The following is a 13,026-nucleotide window of genomic DNA, read 5'->3' as shown; positions in this document are numbered from 1 at the left end:
GCTACTGCTGCACAGTTGTTGCACTTATCCACATAACAATAGACACTGCTCTTCAAAACTAATTCATTGTGTGAAGTACCGAGAAAGAAAGAATTGAATTTATATAGCACCTTTCACATCCTCAGTACATCCTAAAATGCTTTACAGCCAATGAAGTACATTTGAAGTGCCGTCACTGTTGTAATGTAGGCGACGCGACAGCTGATTTGTCCCACAAACAGCAATGGGATAATGACCCAGATAATCTGTTTTAATGACTTTGGTTGTGGGATAAATATTTGGCCAGGACTCCCCTGATCTTCTGTGAAATAATTCCATGGGATCCTGAAAGGACAGGTGGGGCCTCGGTTTAATGTCTCATTCCAAAGAGATATTAGAGACATGGGGGGGAGGGGGGCCAAAATTGAGCCCCGCCCCAAACAGGGTGCACCTACCATTTTTGAAAGTTTTTCTCTGCCCCAGTCCATGAGATACTGGAGAAATTCAGCTCTTTGAAATGTTTTTTGCCTCGGTGCAGTGTTCCGGGCGGGTGCAGGGTGGAAGTGCCTTGGCAGTGGGTCCACTGCCCTGACCAGTCATCAGCGTCGTGCTGACACGTCACAGCGTCTCTCCTCTTCAGTTAAAGGAAGGGCCGCTGCGAACTCTGCAGCCACTTTAGTGGCAAACACTGGTCCACCAGGGAGGGTTTCGGCTGGGCCAGCGGCCTGGCACCCAACAGGCTGCCTGTTGGTGGCCCGGCCGAACCTGCGGCCATAATTGTCAGTCAGACAAAAAAAATAACATGGCAGCCGTAGCAGCAGCCGCAGCAGCGCCCCCGCCCCTTTAAGGGCAGCCATGCTGCCCAGCCACAGAGAGTGCACCGACAGCAAAAGCTTACCGACGGCGGCACCGCTCCCGCGGGGCATTTCCGGGACAGGGGCAATTTCGGGAAGGGGGGTCCCCGCCAATCGGTAAGGGGTCGGCGCGTGCACGCTGCAGTGAGAAAATGGGCGGGACGGTCCCGGACACCACTCCAAAACTGAGGAAGGGCAATTTTCAAAATGGCGGCCCCTCCGCGGAGAATCAGCGGCCATTCCGCGCCGACCTGTGGCCGCCGCTTTCAGGCCTTATAGAAAGGGGCAATTTCAGACCCGGGATGTTTTGATGTCATGAGCACTATATAAATGCAAGTATATAAATATGTTGGAAGAGGTCAAGATTGAATAATATTAGATTGATCACAGAAATTACAACATGGAAACAGGCTGTTGGGCTCAAGCAAATCCGTGTTAGGGTTCATCCTTTACACAAACAATCGTCCTAATCCCATGACACCATATTCTCATGTCCTTCAAACACCCATCTCACCTAGTCTTAAATATTGAAATGGTCTATTTTCAATCACTACCTCAAGCAATGCATAGCACAGCCTCACAACCCTCTGTGTGAAAAGATTTCTCCGGCTTTATCGCTGTTCTAAATCTCTTACATTATATCTACGTCCCCTTGTTCTGGAGCCCTCAATCACTGGGAATGGTGTGAGACTGCGTTGTTAAGGGGACTTACTGCAACTCTTTTGGGGGGACAAAATTAACAGTTAGATCAAGTGCCCCCTGATCTGGGGGACACTCCAAACATTTTTCAACTGCCCCTTTTTAAAAATGTTTTTGTTTTTTTGTGGGGTTTTTTTGTGATTTTTTTGGGGCAATAAAATAATATATTTTACAAGTGCCCCCTATAAAAGGGGAGGGGACTTAATGCATTCTGGAGGCCAATCGGCACCTGACTCTAATATTCACATTGACGCCAAAGTGCCAAACAGCCCGAAGGTCCATTTCGAGACCAATAAACCCATTAGCTGCCTCTTTTCTTCCTTTGATTCACTACCTGGCTGGTGAAAAAGCTAAAGCTTACCTGAACGAATTGTGACTCACCTGATCTAAATTCAGACTATTTAATTTCTCCTCTGCGGCATGTCGGTGTGGGAGGATGTAAAGTTCTGCTGCAGTCGGTAAACCAGGGAGGATGGCTAGCAACATCTGTTGCTCAGGTAACGCTGTGACCTATAGAACACACAGCCACACTTCATTATCGTTACGGAGATCTCTCACAGACATGCTCCACTTCCGGTTGTTTATCATTTTAAATTATTTTTTTAAAAAAGTAAAATTCCCAAAGGTATACATTCATATCATATACATAATCACATAGCTGTTTTATAGAAATGTGAAGCCACTATATATTTTATAAAGCCATTGTACATTTTGAGTGCTCGGTGCTTGCAAGAGGAGCAATCAAAATATACACCTTAAATACCTTCAACATACACCCTCCACCACTGGCGGCCCCTGGCTGCAGTGTGTACCATCTACAAGATGCACTGCAGCAACTCGCCAAGGCTTCTTCGGCAGCACCTCCCAAACCCGCCTCTACCACCTAGTAGAACAAGGGCAGCAGGCGCATGGGAACACCATCACCTGCAAGTTCCCCTCCAAGTCACACACCATCCTGACTTGGAAATATATCGCCGTTCCTTCCTCATCGCTGGGTCAAAATCCTGGAACTCCCTCCCTAACAGCACTATGGGAGCACCTTTACCACACGGACTGCAGCGGCTCACCACCACTTTCTCAAGGGCAATTAGGGATGGGCAATAAATGCTGGCCTAGCCAGCGACGTCCACATCCCAGGAACAAACAAAAAAATTACTATGTCATGGGGGTAGAGATTCTGGCCTCCCCGGGTCCGTATGGAGTGTGTATGGACCCGGAAAGGCATCACAAAAGCCAATTTTCAGTCCACAATGCGCATGCGCTGAAAACCGGCTTTTCCAATCTGTCAAGCTGGAACTTGACAGACCTTCCAGATCTGGGCAGCCAGGACATTTGCACGGGCAAGATTGCTGTATTTATCCATATCTTGCCCAGCAAACATCCTGAAAACTCTTGCGCCTGATAAAAGCAGGCGCGTAGCCTACTTTCACAGGCGTAGGAGTTTTAAAATACACAAAAACATTTTAAAGTAAAATAATAAAAACACATTTTATTGTTAAAAGCCTTCCCCACTATGGGAAGTTTATTTTAAACCAAAATTTAAAAAAACTTTTATAAAAAATCAGAATTTTTTTTATAATACATAAATAACTAATTTAAATTAATAAAAATATGTGGTGTATTTTTTCTATTTTTTAGTTAATGTTTTGTGTGTTTGGGAACTCCAACATACGGATTTCCCATTATTGATTGGCTGCCCAGAGCCATGTGACTGCAGCTCCAGCCCTGCGCACGTCCTGACGTGTATGCGCTGTGACGCGCAGTCAGTGGAGGCCTCAGGACTGGGAATTCGCGTGGGTGCAGCAGCTTCAGGTAGGTGCGCATCTTTTAAAAGTTTTTTTACCCGATCACCCGCAGGAAGCAGTCGACCGGGATTTCTGGGCCATTGGTTTTCTTCTCAGCATGATGTGCTCGTGCTGGGAGAAAAACAGGTGAAGGGGTTGAAGCAGCTTGGTTGGTCTTGTTTTTGGGAGATTAGTTAGACCAGGAGGATGAGGAAGGCCAGGCTTCATAAGAACATAAGAACATAAGAATTAGGAACAGGAGTAGGCCATCTAGCCCCTCGTGCCTGCTCCGCCATTCAATTAGATCATGGCTGATCTGGCCGTGGACTCAGCTCCACTTACCCGCCCGCTCCCCATAACCCTTAATTCCCTTATTGGTTAAAAATCTATCTATCTGTGACTTGAATACATTCAATGAGCTAGCCTCAACTGCTTCCTTGGGCAGAGAATTCCACAGATTCACAACCCTCTGGGAGACGAAATTCCTTCTCAACTCGGTTTTAAATTGGTTCCCCCGTATTTTGAGGCTGTGCCCCCCAGTTCTAGTCTCCCCGACCAGTGGAAACAACCTCTCTGCCTCTATCTTGTGTATCCCTTTCATTATTTTAAATGTTTCTCTAAGATCACCCCTCATCCTTCTGAACTCCAACGAGTAAAGACCCAGTCTACTCAATTTATCATTCGACATGCTTCACATTATTTTGCTTTGAAATTATTTTTTGTACGACTTAATAAATTAACATTGAAATTTACTTGCAGTACAAAAGGTCACACTGCTTATTGTAATCAAGTTATAATGGTTTTGCAGCTAAATGTATTAAATGAAGTTGGCTGACTATAAGTAACTATTTGTTCTATGGACAAGGTGCACTATGTAATGGAAGGTATAAAGGTCAAGATTTGAAGCAGTTCTGAGTGCATCTTTTGTAGCTGGTTGTTAACTCTGACCACACTGGAGATATTGATCTAACACAGAGTTGATGGTCTTTCTGATAAAATGTCATCCATGCCTGTATCATCTCCAGATTTAACTATTCCAATGCTCTCCTGGCCGGCCTACAGTGGGACTTCAGATGATCCCAAACTCTGCTGCCTGCATCCTAACCTGCACCAAGTCCCATTCATCCATCAGCCCTGTGCTCGCTGACCTACATTGGCTCCCATCCTCCAATGCAACATTCTCAGCCTTCTGTTCAAGTGCCTACACTGGCCTCGCCCCCTCCCTATATTTGTAACCTCCTCCAGCTCTCCAACAACTCTGCGTTCCTCCAATTCTGGCCTCTTGTGCAACCCTCACTCCCCTCGCTCCACCATTGGTGGCTGCGCCTTCAGTTGTCTAGGACCTAAACTCTGGAATTCCCAATTTAAACCTTTCTGCTTATCCACCTCGCTACTCCTTTAGGACCCTCCTTAAAACCTACCTCTTTGACCAAGCTTTTAGTCACCTCTTCTAATACCTCCTTCTTTGGCTCGATGTCAATTTTTGTCGGATTTTGTCCATGAAGCGTCTTGGGACATTTTTCCACGTTTAAGGTGTTATATAAATATGAGTTGCTGCCATGTTTGTTATCTCATATCACTGCCCAATGACAAACTGAACCCGATGGCCTAGAAATTCTGCGGGGGAGATCAATCTCAGCTCCCGACTGGTGAAGGCCGGGGTGCCCCCCCGACATTGGGCCTCGGGCCTCATTTCCATCGAGGCAGCGAACTACGGACAGCAGCAGGCTGCTCGCTGGCAAAGCGCAATTGAAGATCGGGCTGTAGCTGCTTCAGGCATGGGCACTGCATGGCAAATCGATGGGTGGCGCACTACTGGCTCGGAACGATTGTGCGTTTCCTGTCCGCCACCTTGGAGGCTTGGAAGGCCATTCCGTGCCTGTAAAACGGGCGCTGCGTAGCCTACTTTCTAGGCCGCGATCTTTCCAGCTAGTTTCATCATTATTGTCCCCATAACAAGCTTCTCTTTTTTTGGGACCATTTCACAGAATTCAGATGTGTGCTCATATTCCTGTTGTCGAATACTCCTTGTACCGAACCACTTCGTATAACTTCGACTGGTGAAATGGGTGACATTACGATGAAAATGGTGTGCTTGGCACTTGCCATTTTCAAAATGCTGATTAGATTTCACATATTTGAAAGCACACCTCCTTCATCATTATCATCATCATCTCTGCAACTGATCTGGATTCGTTTCGGTCTTGCTGGGCTTTGTTTCCTGTTTGTAATGATAGCGCTAACAAGGGAACCATAGTGTAGCGGTTATGGCACTGGATTAGCAACCCAGAGGTTGCGTTCCTAATCCCACCACGGCAAATTGTAAAATTAAATGTAACAAATCGGGTAATTAGGCTGCCAGCAGAGAGAAGTGAGCTTGAGAGCTTGGACTGGCATACAACACCAACAGTTTCAAGCATGTCTTTCAGAGAAGTAAATCTGCCATTCCTGCCTAGTCTGGCCCACACATGCCATCTGAAACAGACTAATAAGCCACAGTTGTTCAGACAATTAGGGATAGGCAAGAAATGTGGGGGCCGAGATTGCTCAGTTGGGGCGGAGGTGCAGACATTTGAGAAATTGGCCTCCTTTATTTTTGGAGCAGTGTACAGGACCGCCCCGCCCGTGTTCCTGCCCCGTCGGGCACGCGCTGACCCCTTACTGCCCGGCGGCAACCCCCTTTCCACCCGCGGGAGCGGATCGGCTGCCACTCTGTGCCCCCGACAGCTTTCCCCGGCGGGAAGCTGCTTGTGGCTGGGTGGAGCGTCCGCCCTTAAAGGGGAGGGCGCAGTGCCGCGGCGGTCACCATTTTATTTTAATATTCGGCCGACTCCAAAGTCGTCCCGACAATATCGGCCACGGGTTTGGCCGGGCCGCCAACAGGCAACTCTGCATCCCATCTTGGGTACCGGGCGCTGGCCCGGCCAAAACCCACCCCGGTGGCCCAGTGGGCTAAACTAAACTCAGCGCAGAGCTCGCAGCGGCCCTCCCCTTTAACTGAAGGGGAGGGATGTTGTGAGGCGTCAGCGTGACGTGGCACATCCGCGTCGCGCTGACGTCATAACAGTCGTCGCGCTGCCTGCCCGCCTTCCGTCCCGCTCCCAAACGACTTCCGCCCCTCAGCCGCCCCAAACACCGCCCGGAGTAAAAAACAACTTTTGAGGCCTCAACTTCGCTCGACTCCCCGCCCCATGAATTGGGGTCGAGAAAAGTCCTTTATATCGGTAGGTGTGCCCTATTTCGGTCGGTGGGGCAATTTCGGCCTCGTGGTGTTTGCCACTGCCATATAAACAAACTACATTTCTATCATTACAAAGAAACACTTGCATTCATATGAGATCTTACAGAAACATACACTGAACTACATAGAAGTGCAGGGTGATTGAAGCAACCATTTCTTTTTTTACATAGAATTTACGGCACAAAAACAGGCCATGTGGCCCAACTGGTCCATGCCGGTGTTTATGCTCCACACGAGCTTCCACCAACCCTACTTCATCTCACCATGACAGCATATCCTTCTATTTCTTTCTCCTCCATGTACTTATCTAGCTTCCCCTTAAATGCATCTTTGCTGTTTGCCTCAGCTACTCCTTGTGGTAATGTGTTCAAGGTTGTTGATCAGGAGTTTCAGCAGCCTGATTATTTCTGTAATTATCTCCAGTCACACAAACATGAGTGGCACAGATATATATTTAGGTGCAGATACTCAACAAAATGACAAGTCGCTGGAAAAATTGACAGGCTTGACAGAAAACATTTCTTCTAGTGTGGGGCGTCTAGAACAAGGGGGCATAACCTTAAAATTAGAGCTAGGCTGTTCAGGGGTGATGTCAGGAAGCACTTCTTCACACAAAGGGTAGTGGAAATCTGGAACTCTCTCCCTCAAAAAGCTGTGGAGGCTGTGGGTCAATTGAAAACGTCAAACTGAGAGGGATAGATTTTTTGTTAGGTAAGGGTTACGGACCAAGGTGGGTCGATGGAGTTAAGATACAGATCTCATTGAACGGCAGATCAGCTTCGAGCGGCTGAATGGCCTACGCCTGTACCTATGTTCCACAGCGTTACCTGATGCTGACTGTATGCCCCTTAAAAAAATATATTAATTTGCACAACCTTCGTTTTCAGTTCCTGCTAAAAATTGTGCACAGCTGCAGCATTCAACATATATACTGATGTTTTGGAGGACATCTGCACAAACCCTCAGACCTAATTTTTGGTAAGAAAACAATGGAAATTTATGGTTCCCCCCCTCCCCCTCAAATTGAGGAGAAAAAACATTTTTTTTTACCAATTCAGCCCCCCACCCACCCTCCCACAAATGAGAATTTACTGGTGGATTTTGCCACAATTAGCAACGGGAAAAGCAGCCAGTTATTTTGGTGGTGCAGCTTAGAGGACGACTCTATAGTCGAGTAACTGAGAGAATGAGAACTCCCTACTCCTTTTTGCAAAGTGCAATGTAATCATTAACATCCACGTGAACCACTGCACCCCACATTGGTTTTAATGCCGCAAACTCTGAGAAAGCAGCACTCTCCGACAGTTCTTTGTCTAACTACTACACTTGGGGATCTGAACCCACAATCCCCTGACTCAGAGAGGAATGTGGCAGTTATTGAGCCAAGTTAACAATTTAAGAATTAGAAGTGTCCTTGGCTGCCTTGTAGTCCCAAACATTAGCGACCCAGAGGTTGTGTTCAAATCCCATATTGCACAGGATCAAGATCATTTTGTGAGGCTCTGCAGCTATGTGGAGCCTTGCTCAATGGACGAAGGTGGCAGAAATGCTCCAATGTTATAGTCCTATCTCTGACCTCATCACTTCTAACGAGACTCCACACTAGCAGCACAGCCTCTCACAATCATGCAATATAAGGGGAGACCTTATTGAGGTGTATACAATTCTGAGGGGCCTAGATAGGATGGATAGGAAGGGCCTATTTCCCTTAGCAGAGCGGTCAACTAGGGGGGTATAGATTTAAAGCGATTGGTAGAAGGTTTAGAGTGGATTTGAGGGGAATTTTTTTCACCCAGAGTGTGGTGGGGATCTGGAACTCACTGCCTGAAAAGGGTGGTAGAGGCAGAAACCCTCATCACATTTAAAAAGCACTTGGATGTGCACTTGAAGTGCCGTAACCTACAGGGCTATGGACCAAGAGCTGGAAAGTGGGATTAGGCCGGATCATTCTTTGTCGGCCAGCACGTAGACGATGGCCTTCTTCCATGGTATATATTTCTATGATTCTATGATTATACATTATCCCTTTATTTCAGAGACTTGCAGGAATACATGGCTGGCTCTTTGTTACATTTGCAGAAGGTGATATTGTCATGAATCTCACACTACTATATATAACTGTATCTTACCATGCTACACATGATTGTAACTAGATATAACCTGTAACTACAAGCATACTTTACCACCAGGGGTGCACTTGCAGGAGACACTGTATACCTGTTCCACACAGGTATATAGAGGCAGGTCTCAGGCAAGTGTGGCACTCGAGAGCTGTGAAATAAAGGTGCAGGTCCAGAATGACCTTGACATCAGCATGTGCCTCGTGTAAGTCTGTACTGTAGGGTCAGGACTTTACAGTGGCGACGAGTTACGGGATCACAGAATCCACAGAATGGCTACCAACAGCTCAGATGAGAAATACAATGCTGGAGACAATTGGGAGGACTTTATAGAAATGCTCCAGCAAAGCTTTGTAACCAAAGACTGGTTGGGCGACGATAAGACAGACAAGAGAAGAGCCTATCTCTTGACCAGCTGTGGATCGAAAACATACGCCTTAATGAAGGACCTGCTGGAACCCGAGAAACCAGCAAGCAAGTCATTTGAGGAGTTGAGCACACTGGTGAGAGACCACCTGAAGCCAGCGAGCAGCCTACACATGGCCAGACACAGGTTCTACAACTACAGACGCTGTATGGGCCAGAGCATACCCGACTTTGTGGTGGAACTTCGGAGGCTGGCTAGTTCTCCGATGAACTAGGAAAGAAGTTATAAGAGACTTTTTTATTGAAGGAATAGGCCACACAGGCATATTCCGAAAGTTTATAGAGACCAAGAACTTGACCCTAGAGGCAGCAGCACTGGTCGCACAGACATTCTTGGCAGGAGAAGAAGAAACGAAGTTGATCTACACTGCGGGTACGACAACTAACGAAACATCGGAACAAGGGGTTCACAGCGTGAAACAAATCGCTACCCCCACACACAGACAAAGGCAGGAGAGCAGGCCTTCAACAGCAGGCAGTGGCGCCAGAAGCCATCAAGGGCCACGTGAACAGCCGTTCACACCTCATTAACCCACAATGCGAGCAATCAACTACAGACCGCGAGAAGCTCAAGAGAGATCAGCCAGGCGCAGCTCATCCTTCGGAAATAATGGAAGCGGTCTGTGCTGGAGATGTGGGGGAAGGCACTCAACAGGGGGTGTTGATTTCAGCATGCTGTTTGCAGAATCTGCAATATACAGGGCATCTGGCTCGCATGTGCAGAAAAACAGCAGCTCGGCTGGTATACGAATCGGAAGGGTCGGAAAGCCGGGACACCGAGGTACAGGGGGTCAACACGTTCAATGTCCACTGTTCTTACAACAAGACGCCTCCAATAATGATGAGGGTCCTACTCAACGGGATACCCATCAACATGGAACTGGACACGGGAGCTAGTCAATCTCTCATGAGCGTCCAACAATTTGAACAGCTGTGGACGCACAAAAGCAACAGACCAAAACTCACAAGGGTCGACACCAAACTAAGGACCTATTACAAAGAAATTGTCCAAGTCCTTGGTAGCGCCATGCTCTCAGTCACACACAAAGGGACAGTGAACCGACTTCTCCTGTGGATTGTCCCCGGAGATCTCCCAGCACTGTTGGGGAGAAGCTGGCTGGCAAAACTAAATTGGAAATGGGATGATGTTCACGCCATGTCGCCAGAGGAACGGACCTCCTGCTCAACAGTTCTAAGTCATTTTGAACATCTCTTTCAGCCAGGTGTGGGCACCTTCAAAGGGGCTAAAGTTAAAATCTACATCACACAGGATGCCAGACCGGTCCATCACAAGGCTAGAGCTGTGCCTTATGTGATGAGGGAAAAGATCGAACATGAACTGGACCGGCTTCTGCGGGAAGGCATTATTTAACCCATGGAATTTAGCGACTGGGCAAGTCCCATCGTCCCCATCATGAAGCCTGATGGATCGGTACGAATCTGTGGGGATTACAAATCTACCATAAACAGAGTCTCCCTACAGGACCAATATCCGCTGCCCAGAGCGGAGGACCTATTTGCTACGTTGGCTGGAGGAAAACTTTTCTCGAAACTAGATCTCACATCTGCGTATATGACGCAAGAACTGACCGACTAGTCTAAGCTACTCACCACCATCAACACACATCGAGGCCTTTTTATGTACAATCGATGCCCATTCGGCATCAGGTCAGCAGCTGCTATATTCCAGCGCTCTCCAGCAACATGGAGAGTCTGCTCAAGTCCATCCCGGGGACGGTTGTGTTTCAAGATGACATACTCATCACGGGCAGGGACACCGACTCCCATCTCCGCAATTTGGAGGAAGTACTAAGTCGATTGGATCGGATAGGCCTAAGAGTTAAGAAATCCAAGTGTCTGTTTCTCGCGCCCGAGGTTGAATTTTTGAGCAGAAGGATTGCCGCTGATGGAATCCGCCCAACAGAATCCAAAACCAAATCAATTCGTCTGGCACCCAGGCCCCGGAATGTCTCGGAACTGCGCGCCTTTCTCGGGCTACTCAATTACTTTGGGAACTTTATGCAGAACTTGAGCACGCTGCTGGAGCCTCTCCACGTGCTACTCAGAAAGGGGTGCGATTGGTTTTGGGGGGACGTCCAAGAACGCGCCTTCAATAAGGCACGCAACCTTCTATGTTCCAACAGTGTTTTAGCCTTTTTTGACCCAGGTAAAAAGCTCGTTCTTACATGTGATGCGTCAGCGTATGGGGTCGGCTGCGTTTTACAGCATGTCAATGATGCGGGTAAATTACAATCCATTCCTTATGCCTCCAGGTCACTTTCGCGGGCGGAATGCGGGTACGGTATGGTTGAGAAGGAGGCGCTCGCGTGCGTGTACGGTGTCAAAAAGATTCACCAATACCTTTTCAGGGCCAAGTTCGCGTTAGAAACCGACCACAAACCCCTCACGTCCCTGCTATCCGAGTGCAAGGCAATCAACGCCAACGCCTTGACGCGCATTCAGCGGTGGGCACTCATGCTGGCGTCTTACGACTACACAATAAGGCACAGACCAGGCACAGACAACTGTGCCGACGCGCTTAGCAGGTTACCTCTGGCGACCACGGAAGGGTCCAACGAACAGGACTGTGAGATGGTCATGGCAATCAATGCCTTTGAATCCACAGGTTCGCCTATGACGGCTCGCCAAATCAGAGCCTGGACGACCAGCGACCCCACGTTATCCTTAGTCAAAAGATGTGTTTTAACTGGTGACTGGGCAGAGGCTCGCGATGCCTGCTCCGAGGAGATCAAACCTTTCCATAGGCGCATGCATGAACTCTCACTACAGGCAGACTGCCTGATGTGGGGCAGCTGAGTAGTTATGCCTCTGCGAGGCAGAGAGGCATTTGTCCGGGAACTCCACCGCAAGCACCCGGGGATCGTTCTCATGAAGGCCATAGCCAGATCCCACGTCTGGTGGCCTGGCATTGACGCAGACTTGGAGCTCTGCGTCCTGCAGTGCACCATTTGTGCCCAACTCAGTAATGCCCCAGGGAGGCCCCCCTAAGCCCCTGGCCCTGGCCCACCAAACCGTGGTCACGGGTGCATGTAGACTATGCGGGCCCATTCATGGGCAAAATGTTCCTCGTAGTCGTCGATGCATTTTCAAAGTGTATCGAGTGCACCGTTTTAAACTCGAGCACCACCTCTACCACTGTGGAGAGTCTTGGAACCATGTTTGCAACGCACGGAATTCCTGACATATTGGTCAGTGATAATGGTCCATGCTTCACCAGCGCAGAATTTCAAGATTTTATAGTTGACCACGGCATAAATCACGTTAAGACGGCACCGTTCAAGCCGGCCTCCAATGGCCAGGCAGAGAGAGCAGTGCAAATTGTTAAACAAGGCATGCTAAAAATCCAAGGTCCCACGCTGCAGAGCCGCCTGTCGCGACTGCTGCTGGCATACAGATCTCGTCCGCATTCGTTGACTGGGGATCCCCCCGCGCACCTATTGATGAAACGGACCTTAACTACTAGGCTCTCGTTAATCCTCCCAGACATGCATGTAATTGTTGAGGCAAAGCGCCAGAAGCTAACTGAGTACCATGACCGAAATTCGAGGAGGAGGTGGAATGAGATAGGGGACAAAGTGTTTGTGCTAAACTATGGCAGGGGTCCCAAATGGCTTGCAGGGACTGTAACAAGCAAGGAAGGAAATAGGCTACTGGTTGTACAAATGGACAATGGCCAAACCTGTCGGAGGCATGTAGATCAAGTAAAAAGTAGATTCACCAACAACATTGCAGAACCAGAGGCAGACTACAATGTGGAACTCACACCACACCTGGTGGACAGACAGAGGGAACAACCTGAGGAAAGGACAGCCTCAACAGACAGCCCAGGCGAGATACCAACAATCACATTGAAAGAAGAACAGGCACCAAGGCAAACAACTGAACCACAACTAAGATGCTCC

General features: G+C 48.2%; 1 protein-coding gene across 1 annotated transcript in view; it reads right to left on the bottom strand.

Annotated features, from left to right (window-relative positions):
- The window catches only part of LOC139255589 (VPS10 domain-containing receptor SorCS3-like), a 450,963-nt gene that overhangs the window by 43,680 nt on the left and 394,257 nt on the right, over positions 1–13,026 (bottom strand). Inside the window, exon 22 of the mRNA XM_070873959.1 lies at positions 1,914–2,042. Within this exon, the coding sequence (XP_070730060.1) occupies positions 1,914–2,042 (129 nt within the window). The remainder of the gene's footprint in view (positions 1–1,913; positions 2,043–13,026) is intronic.

The sequence above is a fragment of the Pristiophorus japonicus genome, chromosome 3, assembly GCF_044704955.1.
Source record: "Pristiophorus japonicus isolate sPriJap1 chromosome 3, sPriJap1.hap1, whole genome shotgun sequence".
In the NCBI taxonomy this organism is placed as follows: Eukaryota; Metazoa; Chordata; class Chondrichthyes; family Pristiophoridae; genus Pristiophorus; species Pristiophorus japonicus.
This window is presented reverse-complemented; position numbering and strand designations above follow the sequence as displayed.